This window comes from Heteronotia binoei, chromosome 3, assembly GCF_032191835.1.
Source record: "Heteronotia binoei isolate CCM8104 ecotype False Entrance Well chromosome 3, APGP_CSIRO_Hbin_v1, whole genome shotgun sequence".
NCBI lineage: Eukaryota > Metazoa > Chordata > Lepidosauria > Squamata > Gekkonidae > Heteronotia > Heteronotia binoei.
This window is the reverse complement of record NC_083225.1, coordinates 106,588,295-106,605,703: the sequence shown is the minus strand read 5'-3', so window position 1 is coordinate 106,605,703 and position 17,409 is coordinate 106,588,295. Positions and strand designations below refer to the sequence as shown.

The following is a 17,409-nucleotide window of genomic DNA, read 5'->3' as shown; positions in this document are numbered from 1 at the left end:
TCCATTTGCATGTGAATAGACCCTCATGTTATTAACGGGATATAAAAGTTATTCAGAGCTACATCCTCCATATCACTTCTGCAGTAGAAGAAGAAATGGCATAGGCAAAGATAGCACTGTAAAAATACTACAATGGTGCACTGCCTGTTGAAGATACTGGCTTGATTTGTGGAAAACATACCATTGGCTGGACAGGACACGATGTTACATGAGCGATAGATAGCTCGTTTTCCTGTGCAATACCGTCCATTGTTTCGAGGTGCTGGGTTATTGCAGTGACGATAGGCAAACTGAACACCTCCACCACACGTCCGAGAGCATTGTCCCCATGGCCCCCAGGATCCCCAATTCCCATGGTTCGAAGCCTGAAATATACAGAATAATGGTACAGAAAACAAAAAATATGACTCAAATTCATAGCAGTTACATAGCATTATGCATTATTAGCTAACTGTTTACTTCATAACAATCTGCAGAACTGAAGAGGTAGAAAGTACTTGAGTTTCATCCAGGTTAACCCTTGTTGCTGAGAAAGACCTACATGCAGCACTTCTACGAAATGAGCAAATATAACTCTGAAAGGAAAACATAAGATTGCAGAAGAAAGCAATAGGCACACTATGGCATGCAATTTTAATTAAGCACATCCAGAAAGATGTTTCAAGAAATTGACCAGTGTCACATTCCACCAGGAGGTGGTAATGCTCCCACCCAAGAAAAACAAAAGCAGAATTTTCATATTTATATGTCTTCCTGGCCCCAATTAAAAATCCAGTTAGTCCCTTAGTAAGTTGGTATTTTTATTTTTGTCCGATTTCAATCTAAGTAAACAGTTATGAGGTATGCATATGGCAATCTAGGCTGAATAACTGAAATGCATACTGGATCAACAAATCAAGTACTTTACGTTTAGGATTAAAAAGAAGTCTATAGTAAACTTAACATTAGTTCTAACATGAATGGCTTTTTAAAGGGGCCTATCCAGCTACCAGAGCTGAATTCCTTACCCCATGTACTTTCAATCTACAAACAAAGATACAAATATGAGTATACAACAGAAAATTATATCCATGTTTACTAAGAAGTAAGTAAATTCCATTTTATTAATCTGGGCTTACTCTAAGGTAAGTGTTTTTAGGAGTACAGCCTAAGAATACTGAAAATAATAACAGAATATAAACTCTTCCATGTAACTTATTAACATTTGTTGATAGGGATTAATGACCCTGGATATGGATGGTTTACATTACTGGCATATGTGATGATTTTCTAAAACTAGCTTTTCTCTTATCAGTTCCAGCTTTTCCAGAGATATTCAGTTTGTGAATGAGCAATTACTGAATTAAACTGCATTTCTTAGCTGCTTTGAGGGCAAGAGATAGCATGATAAATGGGAGAAGAGGTATTAAATACTCTTCTGTGGTAAATGATGAACTACCAAGAAATCCAATGGCACAAAGGAAAGCCTATGAGGCAAAATTTGTAATAAACCTAATGTTCTTCTTAAAAGTCGATCACCAATGCTATTTAACAAAATTCATATTAGGCACATAGGTCTGAATTATCTCAAAATTCCACAAATTTTAACCTGCTATTCTTTGTAGTAGGAAACATGGGGATTTATAGACTGCTTCACACATTACAAAATTCCAACACAGAAAGCACTTGAAAGTAGAAATGAGCATATTACACATGTGTATACAGTAAAGTGTGATAATTCTTTATGTGTGTAAACCAATATATGGACATATATCTATGACTGTCACATATTGTGAAGAAATGCATTTTTGTTTGGAGGTTTTGAAATGAGCAAAACCTTCACTCTATGTTTTAAAAGTCTTTTTTGTCTCTGGGCAGAGAACAGACAGGGAGAAGGAAGTCAGTTAATGGTTTTCCAGGCTCACCTTAGCTACCTCTTTAAGAAATGCTAACAGGTCTAGCTAGAGACAATAGGAGGGGCCAGTCCCCCCCCCCCTCTTCCAGCAGGAAACAGGGATTTGGAAGTATTAAATACTAGAGAGCCTTCAGGAAGGAACTCCTGGAGATCTTGAGGAAAAGCTTCTTTGACCTGGCCTGACCTCATCAGCAGTGAGGAGTAGAGAGAAGATAAATCTTCTGGATGCTAAGAGGAAACCTTTTTGTGCTGAGTCCATAAGAACAGACAGAAGTCTTAATTGCGGTCTAGAGGAGGTGGCCATTACCATGTGCTGGCTTGGACAGGCGGAGGAAGCTGCAAGGTAATGGTAACTCTGTACAGATCTATAACATTCTAAGCTAAGGAGCCTGTCCTATATTTTAACATCTAATATGGCATGTCTAGAAAGGGGAACAGAATAATTGCATTTTAATCATTTTTTAATCCCTTGCTCAGTGTGGTGATGTGCTAAAATTATGCTTGTGAAAATTTTCTCCTTAATAAATACCTTATAACTTTTGTTTCTGGTAGTGGTACTCTGTACCACATAGATCTCCACTGTCCTGGACATGCTATTTTAAAAAGAGCATCAGGGGAAAGGCAGTCAGCTGGCAAGCAGCTATTCCTCCCATGGTATACAAGGCAGTAAACAGTCCTTATGGTGACCAGGCACTGGGTCGAATGTGGAATTTATAAAGTGATAAGAAATACCAATGCTGTCTGCAACCACTGAAAACCATTGCACATGATCGCTCATCTTTAAGAAACTGCTCCAATGCTCCTCTGCTCAATTTGAACAATTTAAACTGGTTCATTTTACCAAATCAGAACATGAAACGCTGCATGTTATAGCAATGTGACATTCCAGTTTCTGTAAATGGCTAACAAGTCTGGGATCCATCAACCTTGGGCCAAGAGGCTACCAGCCCTTATGCAAACAAAAGGCACTTCCAATTGTTTGGCTGTGGTCCAAGATTTCTCTCTTGCACTCATTTCAATAATGCTGTTCCAGAGTAGTCCCTTGACCCTTAGAAATGGCTCTAAGTTTATTGCAATATGGAACATGTCCAGCTTCAGCACTGTTTTGGTGATGATCAAATGATTTGGCACAGCTGTGGATCAGTTAATCAGCTAACCTATTTGTTTACTTGCTAGTGATCCTCAGATAGCATTCAACTACATTTTGTTGCAGGAAAGATCCCATAATTTTAAAAGGACTTCCTAAATGTTCTTAAAATGCCACACTCTTCAGTCAGAACAAAAACATTTAATGGCTATGTCTAGAAAGTTTTATTCATCGAAGTGAGCAGATGAGGGTTTCACCATCAAACATAAATAGGAGTGGGAAACCTTAACCCCACATCCTTCTGTCAAGTTACAATTCCATTTTAAAACAGGCAGCAGCAGGAATATACCAGGTACAATTTAACATCGTTTGATCCTTAAAGGAGCAACATACCGAATAGTATTTTTTCTTTGTTTTATCAACACATTTTCCCTGAAGGCAGATCCTTCCTTTTCCACATGGCGTCCCCTCCACAGCAGGGAGCTTTTTCGTCAAACACACCATCTGACCTTGGCGAACAACCGCACACCACAGACGAGAGCACACATCCATTCCAGGACACACTGTGTATTCAGGCCCAAATGCCAGCTTGCATTGACGAATGGCATCATATGTTTGTCCTGGAAGCTCCTCAGGCCCCAAGATCTGTTTTCGTGGTTGATCCAGTAAACAGTTACCTGAAAGGACAACCCAGTTTATAATTTCCTTCCTCTCTGTGATGCTTGCCATGCTTCCAAACTAGATAACATGTTCAAGATTTTGTTTAAAGTCTCATCACCTTCTACTTAGTTCCCAGCATTTTATTTATTTATTTATTTATTTGTAATTTTGAAATTATAACATACCTGTGGCTCTATACACCAGCTCCAACCTAATTGCAATTATATGTAATCTCTGCCTTTGCAATATCTCTCAATTACTTTAAAAGCTGCAAGAGTCTAAAACATTTGTTCTTTTTAGTTTTAAATACAAACATTACAAAACACAAAGAAAATGTTTATAGATAGATAATAAATGCCACAGAAGAAGAAAGTGGTAATGAAATCTTAATCTGTAATATAATCCCATATATTAGCATGTATAAATATACCACAACATATTTATTCTTGAATCTACTAGATTGAGTCTATTAGAAATCAACCCAATGTGCTCAGGGTAATACACATTGTTTCCCCTTCCCCTATTTTATAGGGTAGGTTAGGCTGAGGAAGCATGACTGCCCCCAAGGTCACCCAATGGACTTTACAGGTGAATGAGGATTTAGACTTGAGTCACCCCATTCACAGTCCAGCACTTACCACTATACCACATTGGTTCTGACTGTAAGTGGTTTGTATGGCTTTAGTAAACTGAGTTTTTCTATTCTCCTAACTGCAATTGTTTGAGCAGGCATTTCAGTTTATAAATTGCAGTATCACCATCACAGTAGGATACAGAATTTTCCTTTTTTGTTTCCATAGATCCAGGGAGTGGCATCTTCCATATTTATCAATGGGACCTACAGACGTTTCAAAATAAACAGTGGTTGCCATTGGAATGATGTGAGGCACACCACTGTTGAAAAGGTAAACCTTCTAAAGGAAAGCCAGAAAAAGCATGAAGACAGAGCTGTAGCCAACAGAACTATTTAAGAACAAGGAAAAAAAATTAAATCAAAACAAAACAAAATCAGCACATGAAAGGAAATATTGATGGCAAGCATTCATTTGGAAACACCTGAAAAGCATGGAGAGCCACAAGCACAAACAGTTCACATCTTTTACCAATGGAAAAGAACATAGTATTAGGCAGAATGTTGCTATCTGTCAAGTCAAGCACCTTCTCTCTTCTGTGCACCACCAAAGCAGCATAGAGTTGTTTTGGAAATGCTATTTCAGTAGGGTTTTTTTTACACATAAGTAACTTGATCTTATGCAAAGGATTATAAGTACCCTGAAAGCATTTTTTTTCTTGCTTGAACAACTGTGGTTCATGAAAAAGCTTTGTTTGGCCAAAAACAGATTACGACAACCCATCTTCCTCTGGTACCACTGCCAATCTCCATTTGATCATGGAGGAAAGCATGCAGAATACAAATTTTCCCTAACTTCAGTGCCTTGGAAAATATAATGACAATGTAATAAAAGCAAAGAATTTCTTCAGTAGAACTAACCTACAGTGATTTTTGCTTATTCTGAAGGTTTAGATTTAGCACAGATACCTTTCAGCAACATTTCTTTTTATTACTGGAAGTTTCTTGATTTTATTTATTTGTTTATTTTATTCGATTTTTAGCCCACCCTTCCCATAGAACAGGCTCAGGGTCAGAACTTGTAACTTTCTCTGCCTGTTGTTAGCCAAACTGACTCCATATTGTAACCTAACCCTAACCCAGAATATATAGCCTAAGCAATTAACACAAGTGCCTTGTAAATATTCCAAATACTCTGTGCTCACTGAAGGGTAACAGATAGGCTCTGGTCAACATCCCCAGGTGCCCTTTGAAGCCGGGCCGTTTGGCCTTCGAGATGGGAGAGCATCCTCCCTCCTGATAACAAAGCTGGGAAAGGAGACGCTTGTCTGTAACCCGTGTGAATAATCGTTTTATTATACTTTCGCTGAAGGCATAAAATGTAACCAAATGCCGGGCTCGGCATTACTGTTATCTCGTAGCTCTAGCACTGCAGTTCTCTAATAAAGATTCTATACTTTGCAACAAGTCTTGGAATCGTCTGAAGTTCGTTCCAGTTCTGACAGGTTACATCATTAAACCAATCAACAGTTAAAAAGCAATTTAAAATATATAAAATCTAAAACTACAGAGTAACAATAGGTACTAAAATGGCAAATTCTGCCTCACAGACATGGCCTATTGTCCAGGTCCAGCAGGTCTTAAAGCACTGGGATGGAATGAAGGGGGGCGGGGTCAGTAACAAGTGATGTCCACTGCCTCAGCTGAAAGCCTGGTGAAAGAGCTCTGTTTTACAGGCCCTGTGGAACTGAAGCAGATTCTGCAGGGCCCAGATCTCCAGAGGGAGCTCATTCCACCAGGCAGGGGCCGGAACCAAAAAGGCTCTGGCCCTCATCATGGCCAGATGGACGTCTCTGGGGCAGGGTATCACCAGAAGTTGTTGGGTTGCTGACTGTAAACACCTATGGGGCTCATACAGGGAAAGGTGGTCACATAGGTATGCTGTCCCCTGGCCATATAAGGCTTTAATTGTAAGTACCAACACTTTGAACCAGATCTGGTACCCAGTGGGTAGCTAGTACAGTTCATACAGCACAGGATGGATCTGTGCCTGTATAGGCAACGATGTCAACATCCATGCAGCAGCATTCTGCACCAGCTGGAGTTTCCAGAAGAGGGTCAAGGGCAGCCCCATGCAGAGAGAGTTACAATAATCTACCCTGGAAGTGACCATCGCATGGCTCACTGTGGCCAAGTCATGGGGGGCGAGATATGTGACCAACTGTCTGACCCACTTCAGATGGAAAAAGGACGATCTGGCAGTGGTGGTAACCTGAGCCTCCATAGTCAGAGAGGCATCCAGGAATACCCACAAGCTCTTCACCCTCGATGTGGGCTTTAGTGGAGCCTCATTGAAAGATGGGAGCCTGATATCTGATCCCAGTCCCCTGTAACCTAGGCACAGGACCTCCATCTTCAATGGATTCAATTTCAGCCAGCTCTATTGCAACCAACCAGCTATGGCTTGCAATGCTCTACCCAGTTCCTAAGGGGCTGAATCCAGATGGCCATCCACAAGGCAAATTAGGTCGTCACCTAGGGCACTGGCAGTCCAGAGGTGCAGTTTGCCTCCCCATAGTTGGCACTTCTGCAGGGTTAGCAGCGCTCACTTCACTCACCCAGCATGACCTAGTCAGCCTGGCCACCCAGCAGGTTTTGGAAGGCAGCCTGCAGCAGGACAGCATAGGCTTGTGGGAAGAAGGGAGCAAGAAAGCCAGGCAGGCAGTGAGCACCGTGGAAAAAAGCCAACAACCAAGCCAAGGCCAGCTGGGCTGCCAAACTCGCTCCAGTTTTTAAAAGCAAGGCTGAGCCAAGCTCTGGCGCAGTCTGCAGAGGCAAGCAAGGAGGCGCTGTCACCTACCTTTCTGCATGGAAACAGCAGCTGTGGAAGAGAAGGAAGAGGGAAAGGAAAAGAGGCCAAGACAAAGAGCCAGCCAGCCAGCCAGCGCAAGTGGGAGGTAGCTCCACCAGTGGATAGAGACTTCCTGCCTTTTGAGGGAAGCAACCGAGGCCAGTAGGCCACAGCTGAACTGGAGAAAGAGAACTGCCAAGTGACTCCCCTCCCCTGTTGGGCTATCCCTAGCTTTATTTGCCTACCGAAGGCTGGAGCTTCTGCAGGGCCAGCAGCACTCACTCAGTCACTCATAGTGAGTGACTTACTGCCCCACAAGTCAGGCAGGGGAACTGAAGAAAGAAAATCATGAGGCGGGTCTGGACGTTTCCTCTCCTCTCCTCCCAGCCATCCTCTCAGACTGCAGAAGGATTGTTTCGTCAATAAGCAGCTGCAGCAGCCAGGCACCTTCCATCAGATACCCATTGTCCTCCTTTGACTGCAAATGTGTGTAGTCCTTCTCCCAAGCCAGGACTGGCTCCAGACAATTCCTACCATATCACACCATATCATAAAGGGAGACTTTCATTCTCCCTTGCTGATGTTTTCAACAGGGCACAGTAAATAGAAGGCAAAGGCAAGGCTTCATCAACTGCTAAAGAGCATGTTCAAAACCAAACTGAGGGCTTGGGAAGACCACTGGCAGGGCTTCAGCCACCGCTAATGTGCACGCTCAATGAGTAGGTTAAGGGCGGGCGGGTGATTTTACCTGTACCTATGGCACATGGAAAAAAGAAATGAGGGCAGACCATGGCTACCGACACTGCTGGTGAGCATGCTCACGGGGCGGTATGTCAGGCAGCGAGGAGTGGGGCCTCTTCAGGCTGCCTTCAAGCTTCTTGTCGTGGAGCCATTGCATAGTGATGATTCAAGCCCTCAGTGAGGCCCCTAGTGGCAACTATTTAAGAAAGGGGGAGCTATATAGCTGCTCCACCCACCAGCACAGCCTGGGCTCCTTTACCAGCCACAGCACAGGCAGAAGTTCAACCAGGGAAGCTTGGCCTGGGAAGGCAGCAGGTCAGCCCAACTTGTGGGGTTGATGTCTGCTATGTTTTTGAAAATTGATTATCAGTGTGGGGAGGGGCGCAAGTACTTAGCCTTGCCTAGGTCTAAGTCTGGTCCTGGGTACAGCTGAATTTTGTCAGATCTCAGAAGCTAAGCACAGTCGGCCCTGTTTAGTACTAGGATGGGAGATCTCCAAGAAAGAATTTATTTATTTATTTAGAATTTATATCCCGCCCTTCCCACAAGAAGAAGAAACTAGCAAACCACCTCTGCTTCTCACTTGCCTTGAAAGCACCTTGTTGGGGTTGCCATAAGTTGGGCTGTGACCTTGATGGCACTTTACTCACTCACACACACACACACACTTTGCCTTTTAAAGTTAAAAAGCATCTATTTTCCTACTTCATCTGCTGTTGATATGATAAAGCATCATTGGAATAAGTCCCCCCCAGTTTTGTACTGTCATATGGGCTAAAAATGTAGACTATGCCCAAATAACATCTATAATACAGATAGAGCTGCAACATTCATACAATGATCTAATGGTACTGCCATACTGGGGTAGTGTTAATGCCAGCGTACTGTAGTCATTTATCTGTGCACCACCAGCAGCAAAGTCTACAGCACATGATTCTCATTAGAAACAAAAGTTAACATAGAAATATCAACAGCCATTCCCACAATGTCCTTGAAAACTGATCATACTGATAATGACCATGCAGCAAAGAACTGACACTTTGCAATGGTAGGGTTGCCAACTTCCAGGTGGAGCTTGGAGATCTCCAGGCACTAAAGTTCCCCTGGAGAAAATGACTGCTTTGAAGAGCAGATTCTGTGGCTTTCTGTGCTGAGGTTCCTTTCCAAACTCCACCTCCCACATCTCCAGTAAATTTCTCAACCCTATACAATGGCTAGAACACCATGATGATGCCACCCTATCCTGTCCTCATCAACACACTGCTCAAGCAGAAAAAACTTCCAGCATCTACACTATCAGAGGTACAAAGCCCAGGGATGATGTGGTTAATGAATATCTGAATCTCCAGGCTCAGGTTTCCTTTAGATATGGGGTTGAAAGCTTAGCAGTTTCATGAGTCTGTGGATAAGAAAGCATGGAACAGGTGTAAAGCAATCATTGTTGAAGCAATGGTAAGGGAAACAAAAACACATAAGGCTCAAACTGGCAAAGATGTTGCATGTACTCAAAGCTATACCACAACACTGTATCTTATGCATATGATGGCTTAAAACATTTGTTATACAGTTTGTGCAATTTTCAAAATGGTGGTTGTGGGGGGACTCAGTGTACTGATTACAATGCCAGCAGTGGCTTAGTATATTTGTTACACAGTCTGTAGAGTCATATAATGTGTAGTTGAGTTTTTGTACTGTTTGTGTAATAATTAGAGACTCACTACTTTGCTATATATAATACAGTTTATTAGCATATACAGTGTCATGGTACAGCTCTGAGTACATGCAACATCTTTCACAGTTGCTTTTTGCAATGGTAAGGGAGACAGCCCTGGCTGCTGAACCTTTCCCTCAGAAGACGTCCATTTCAGATCCAGTTTCTTTTTTAGAACTATAAGAAGTTTATTTAAAATATTCTTCAGCATTCATGATTAATTATTCTTCTTTGTAGTAGTCAAGTATACAAAATATCCAGAAACCTAACATTCTTTGTCAGGAAAAGAGTCAGCTCAAGATCAGAATTTCTTTCTCTAAAAACATCCTGTCCCTCTTCCTGGACAAACGCATTTAGAAACTACCACCAAGCTTCATATTGCTTTTAAGTCCCAATTAATGGGTTAAAATAGTATTTTTGGTAGCTCAGCAAGCAGCCCTCAGTATTTACTTACCACATTGTTTATTCTAACAATAAACAGAAAAATAAATCAGCTACTTTGGAAGCTGACATTTGTGTATTGCGCTGTAACATACTAGAACAAATTTGGATTAAGAAGAGTCAATAGAGGCCTAAACACAAGATGAGGACTGCTCAGAAGCAACTGGAAAGCTGAGAATAATGATGAGCTGCTGCACTTTAGGAAAATGACAGTAATTAGTAAATAGCTGATTCAGCTGTATTCGGCATTGTATACAGCCGAATCAGATTCTCTGATCTGATTAAGCTGCCGAATACAGCAGTCCCAAATACTGCCCAATCTGTTTGTCAGTTATTCAGCTCCATTATACCCATTAATGTCAATGGCAAAACACAGGGTAAAATGTAGGGGGGGTTGGGAGAGCAGGTTTGAGGGAGGGGCATCAAACTTGCAGTGTTGCTGCAGGAGCCTCTCTCCCAGAGAACCCCAAGTTTCAAAAAGATTGGACCACAGGATTCAATTTTAGGGGCACCCAAAGAGGGCACTCCCATTCCCCATTCTTTCCTATGCCAGGGGGTAAAGGTGTCAATTTCCCCATGTGTGAATATTGACATTGAAGAGGAGGGGATTTGAGCGAGAGGCACCAGATTTGCAGTGTAGCTGCAGGATCCTCTCCCGCAGAGAAACCTCAAATTTCAAATAGATTGGACCAGGGGTTCACATTATTTGGGGCCACAAAGTGGTTGCCCCATTCCTCACTGTTTCCTATGATGGAAAAAACCTTGCAAACATAGGCAGCAGTCAGATTCTCCTAGAGAATCTCTGCAGTGGAAAGTCAACTGTGGTGAGGATGCTTGTTTGCAAGGAGCATAACAGTGCTATGTACCCAGCAGAACAAGTGCCACTGTGGCAGTGACACACACAGAGGGCTTTAGTTCAAATCTGAGAATCTCTGAATTGCAAACCTAGGAGGGTGCATTCTGCAAGGACCACAGCACAGAAACAGTGCATTGAATGCACTGGTGCTAAGCAGCAGAGCCCTGTGCCAACCAAATAGTGACCAGCCCAGTGGCATAACCCTATCAACTACTGCCCAGCAGCTGAACCCTGTAGCCTTGTGGCCTGAGTATACCAAAATATAAATGGACACAAATCTGAAATCAAGATTCGCAAAGCTGAACAACCAGTTTTACTGCAACATAATTTCAGAAACAGACTGGAAATTGCTGAATTACAGTCTTTACACTCATTACAAAACTCAGGGCAATGGAACCCCTCAAAAACCCAGAATTAATTTTGGTTCAAAAGGTATTTCCCTATCCAGCAGTTCATTAACATAATTTACCAGTTCTCCAAAATGTCTGAATCTTAGGGCAAAGCCAGAAAATATGGAACACAGCTGCAGAGGAACTATTACATTTCTAGCATTTATCTTCTGCTGTACTATATATAAGAGCTAATTTATGGGGCGGAAGGTGCCATTGTAGGAGAAATTTATACCTGTTTTCTTTAAGACTAGTTGACAGTAGTTTAGGAATAGCTCTTTCCCACAGCAAACCACATTCCTCTTCTGTGATCATAATTCACAAATCCTTTCCCTTTCCTTTTTCACAGGAGTTCATTTTCTAGTATAGCTCAATAGACTTCTGTCCATATTAATTAGCCAAGAATGCAATAGCACTTTTGACAATACCAGAGAACAATAATTAATATAACCTTAAAAGTACATATATTGAATGTCTGATTTGAAAAAAAAACCCCTCTGAAATAATGGGTTCCCCCCCATCTTTATCACCACCTCTTCTATGATAATATATATTAACTTTTAGTTAATGTTCATAAAGTATCCAAGTTATTATTTCTCCAGGTTTGGACATTACCTAAGTTAAATAGATCTTGTATCTGTTCATTAAAAAATATTGATGCCGTCAGTGACAAACCCAGACTAAAACTACCCTTTAACTTATACCAAACTGCCAATATCGAATATATAATAGGAATAGCCTGAAACCCACACTTCACTACAGTATTTAACTACCAAAAATCCAGTTATAATACCGATAAAGTGAATTTTAAAATATAACAATTGCTGAAGGAATTTAAAAGGTTTAAGTGTAAAAAGTAAAGTGAGAAATATGTACAACCTTTTTTTCCCCTCAGTTGAAGGACCTCTTTGTAGACTACATTGGTGGTTCTGCCTTGAGGTGCTAGGATTCTCAGCCTGCTAAGTAAGCTCACTCAGGAGCAGACCACATAGAACTGCCCATGCGAGAAGTAGTCCTCTGTTAAGTCTATTCCTGCCACCTTCAGTGTCTGCCCCTGGGAGTTCTTGATGGTCATAGCAAGGCAGACCTTGAGAGGAACTGCAGACGCCTGAACTTGAAGGGGTTATATCTGATGATATGAATGGTATGCGTGGTATGAACACTGACTCTCCGTGAGCACAGCTGGTGAACAGTGTGGCCTTGATGACATTCCTGTGGAAGGCCTTCACTTGTGGTGGTGATATCAGGGTATACCCTGGCTGTTTGGTCTTGTAGGGTCCTCACTCCTGAAACTAGGCCTGCAGAGAAAGTCAGCTTTCTGTTGCAGCTTTCTGCATTCCCTATTTCTAGTAGGAGTTCAGAGAATTCCTCGACTATTTCAACTGTCTGGTTTTTACCTCCAAATACTGAGCTCCACAGCTGACCAATCCGGGGTGTGTGTGTGTGTGCAAGCAGGCAACAGCCTGCCAGGCACATAGCAAAGCTTTACCCCTTTGGGAAAACACATTTTACCCCTTTTCATCCTATTAGGGGTCGAATTTCTAAAAATCCATTCTTAGTGGGTGCTGACATTATGGAAGGAATGCACTCCCCAAATGTCATGTTTCTAGGTCCAGGGTGGGTGATACCTGTTGTGTTGATAGATAGATAGACAGACAGACAGATCCATATTTATTTATTTACATTATATTTATATCGCGCCCATTCCATACAGATTCAAGGTGGCTAACAGCATAAAATAGACAGTAAACAAAACAATATTAAAACAATCAGATAAATAACAATGGTGCTACTTCAGGCAGATCATATAATATTTTCTTTCTCATGCACACAGATCCAATAGATTTTCCCAAGTTTGCGACCTGGATTGCATCTGCAACCTCATGCCCGGCACAATTAGTATAATTCAGCCATTAACAACTTTATCACAAGGTAAACAAAATATTAGGGAATTGGAAATAGGCCGTGAGGCTTTTGCGAGTTTTTTTTGCAGATAAGGTCTCATCATTCCAACATGACTTGCCCGCCACACTTGATACAGTGAGTGAACTCGAGACACCAAGCATGTCTTCTGGTCCATTTTTGGATTCCTTCACTCCACTCAGTTGGGAAGAAGTCGACAGGACCCTTCTTACTGTGCGCTCTACCACCTGTGGGTTGGATCCATGCCCGTCTTGGCTGGTAAAAGTCAGCCAGGCAATGCTACCTGAACCACTACAGGTGATTATCAACAGATCCCTCTTAGAGGAGATCTTTTCTGCACCTCTGAAAGAGGCTGTGGTACGCCCCCTCTTTAAAAAGTCAACTGCAGACTCGGCCAAATTGGCGAACTATCAGCCGGTGTTGAACCTACACTTTTTGGGTAAGGTTATAGAGCGGGCTGTGGTGACTCAGTTACAATGGTTCCAGGATGGCACCTCTTACCTGGATCTATTCCAGTCTAGCTTTTGTCCAGGTCACGGGACAGAGACAGTTTTGGTTGCCCTCATGGATGACCTCCTGTGACATCTGGATTGAGGCAGCTCAGAAGTGCTGATTTGTCAGCCGCATTTGACACGGTTGACCGCTAGCTACTGTCTAGCCACCTCGCCGACGTGGGGATTCAGGGGTCTGCTTTGCAATGGCTGGCCTCTTCCCTTCAAGGTTGGGGACAAAGGATGATGATAGGAGAAGAATAGTTCCAGAGGCACCCACTCACATGTGGTGTGCTGCAAGAGGCAGTTCTGTCCCCGATGTTATTTAACATCTACATGCACCCCCTTGCCCAGCTTGTCAGGAGGTATTGGCTGGGGTGTCACCAATATGTGGATGACACCCAGCTCTATCTATTGATGAGTAGCTGATCTGGCTGCGCCCCAGACAACTTGGACCTGGCACTACAAGCTGTGACATCGTGGCTCAGGCTGAGTCGACTGAAGTTGAATCCGACAAAGATGGAGGTTCTCTATCTGAGCCACGGTGGCCCGGAAAAGGAGATCCCCTTGCCAGCTTTTGATGGGGTGCCACTAATTCTGGCCCCGAAGGTCAAGAGCCTGGGAGAGCTCCTGGAGTCCTCCTTGTCTATGGAGGCTCAGGTAGCAACCACTGTCAAGTCCACCTTTTTCCATCTGTGGTGGGTACGACAGTTGGCCCCTTTTCTGAAGCACTGCGACTTAGTAATGGTGATCCATGCTGTGGTCCCCTTGAGTATAGACTACTGTAATGCCCTCTACATGGGGCTGCCCTTGACTTTGACTTGGAGACTGCAGCTAGTGCAGAATGCTGTAGCATGGTTGTTAATGGGACTCCCAAGATGGGAGAGCATTCAACCAGTGCTGAAAGAGCTGCATTGGCTGCCTATTGTGTTCCAAGTCCGTTTCAAAATGCTGGTATTGACCTTTAAAGTCCTATATGGCTAAGGACCTGTCTATCTAAGGGACCGCCTTTCCCCATATGTTCCCCAGAGAGCACTGTGTTTGGGAACTCAAAATCTTTTGTCCATCCCCGGACTAAGGGAGGCCAGACTGGGCTCTACATGGGCCAGGGCCTTCTCAGTGGCAGCACCAATGCTATGCAATGCACTCCCTGAGGCCTATAACAACTAAGGGAGAAGGCTGCCACTTTTATGCTACTGGGCAATTCCACCAGAAGTACCACCAACAGATAAATTCTATACTCTGTATAGCACCAATACTTTGTTTAAATTGTTTTAAATTATAATTGTTTGTTCTATTGTTTTATACCTGAAAGTGAGATGTTGGTTTTATTATGATTGTTAGCCACCCTGAATCCATTTGGAATGTGTGGGATATAAATCGAAAGTAAATAAATAAATAAAATAAAACAAGTCAATATTCTATTACCGTACCAAATCAAATATTTCAATTTTACACCATCTTTAAGAAACATTTCCAAATATTGATTTTTTTTATAACATCTGTACCATTCCACCATTTTAACTAACTGCCTTGTACTCCCATTTCTTCTTTAACTCCTTATCTTATTAAAATTTTCACAGCCATCCTAGGATATTTTCCTAACCTTAAAGTTACACATTTTTACTGGTAATATTATATTTATATATATGAACAGTATTCTGGGTAAAATACTCATTTTCTGCATTGCCAGGCTACTCATTTTCTGCATTTCCAGGCAGTGGGACCCTTGGATGACCAAAGAGTAAAAGGATTACTGAAGAAGGATAGGGAAATAGCTAAGAAGCTGAATGCATTTTTTGCCACCGTCTTCACTGTAGAAGATGAGAAGTGTTTGCCCACTCCAGAACCGCTAATTATGGAAGGGATGTTGAAAGACCTGAGTTAGACTGAGGTGACGAGAGAGGAGGTCCTACAATGGATAGACAAATTAAAAACTAATAAGTCACCAGGTCTGGATGGCATACATCCAAGAGTTCTGAAAGAACTCAAATGTGAACTTGTGAATCTCCTGACAAAAATACGTAATCTTTCATTAAAATCTGCCTCCGTTCCTGAGGACTGGAAGGTAGCAAATGTCACCCCCATCTTTAAAAAGGGTTTCAAAGGAGATCCAGGAAATTACAGGCCAGTCAGTCTGACTTCAATACCTGGAAAGTTGGTATTATTATCAAGGACAGAATTATCCATTATCAAGGACAGAATGCGTAGGCACATTGATGAACACGAGTTATTGAGGAAGACTCAGCATGTGTTCTGTAAGGGAAGATCTTGCCTCACTAACCTGTAACAGTTCTTTGAGGGGGTGAACAAACATGTAGACAAAGGGAACGCAATAGATGTTGTTTACCTTGACTTCCAGATAAAGTTTTGACTTTTGATAAAGTTCCTCATCAAAGGCTCCTTAGTAAGCTCGAGAGTCATGGAGTAAAAGGACAAGTCCTCTTCTGGATCAAAAACTGGCTAATTAATAGGAAACAGAGAGTGAGTATAATGGGCAATCTTCGCAGTGGAAGACTGTAAGCAGTGGGGTGCCACAGGGCTCAGTACTGGGTCCCATGCTCTTTAACTTGTTCATTAATGATTTGGAGTTGGGAGTAAGCAGTGAAGTGGCTAAGTTTGCGGATGACACTAAATTGTTCAGGATGGTGAGAACCAAATTAAATTGTGAGGCACTCCAAAGGGATCTGTCAAGACTGGGCGAGTGGGCATCAACGTGGCAAATGAAGTTCAATGTGACCAAGTGCAAAGCAATGCACATTGGGACCAAAAATCCTAACTATAAATACAAGTTGATGAGGTGTGAACTGGTGGAGACTGACCAAGAGAAAGATCTTGGGGTCATGGTAGATAACTCACTGAAAATGTCAAGACAGTGTGCGACTGCAATAAAAAAAGACCAATGCCATGCTGGGAATTATTAGGAAGGGAATTGAAAACAAATCAGCCAGTATCATAACACCCCTGTATAAATCGATGGTGCAGCCTCATTTGGAATACTGTGTACAATTCTGGTCACCACACCTCAAAAAGGATATTATAGCATTGGAAAAAGTCCAGAAAAGGGCAACTAGAATTATTAAAGGTTTGGAACAGTTTCCCTATGAAGAAAGGTTAAAATGCTTGGCGCTCTTTAGCTTGGAGAAATGTCGACTGGGGAGTGACATGATAGAGGTTTATAAGATTATGCATGGGATGGAGAAAGTAGAGAAAGAAGTACTTTTCTCCCTTTCTCACAATACAAGAACTCATGGGCATTTAATGAAATTGCTGAGCAGTTGGGTTAGAACAGATAAAAGGAAGTACTTCTTCACCCAAAGGGTGATTAACATGTGGAATTCACTGCCACAGGAGGTGGTGGCGGCTACAAGCATAGTCAGTTTCAAGAGGGGATTGGATAAAAATATGGAGCAGAGGTCCACCAGCAGCTATTAGCCACAGCATATTGTTGGAACTGTCTGGGGCAGTGATGCTCTGTATTCTTGGTGCTTGGGGGGGCAAAGTGGAAGGGCTTCTAGCCCCACTTGTGAACCTCCTGATGGCACTTGGGGTTTTTTGGGGCCACTGTGTGACACAATGTTGGACTGGATGGGCCATTGGCCTGATCCAACACGGCTTCTCTTATGTTCTTATGAACTATGAAAGAGATAGAATACACCAAAATATTAGCTCCTTTCTTCAAATAGTTTTTGGTGATTAAATTCCACAATAGAATCCAGATCTTGTTTTAACCAAGTTTCTGGAGATATAATTGGATGCACTGTCTATAGCAGGGGTAGCTAAACAGCTTAACA

The 17,409-nt window shown here is 42.3% G+C and overlaps 1 protein-coding gene across 1 annotated transcript in view; it reads right to left on the bottom strand.

Moving 5' to 3' along the window:
- ADAMTS5 (ADAM metallopeptidase with thrombospondin type 1 motif 5) overlaps window positions 1–17,409 on the bottom strand; it is a 128,098-nt gene that overhangs the window by 29,655 nt on the left and 81,034 nt on the right. The window contains exons 4-5 of the mRNA XM_060234374.1: window positions 3,375–3,658; window positions 182–365 (exon numbers count right to left, since the gene is read on the bottom strand). Coding sequence (XP_060090357.1) covers window positions 182–365; window positions 3,375–3,658 — 468 coding nt within the window. The remainder of the gene's footprint in view (window positions 1–181; window positions 366–3,374; window positions 3,659–17,409) is intronic.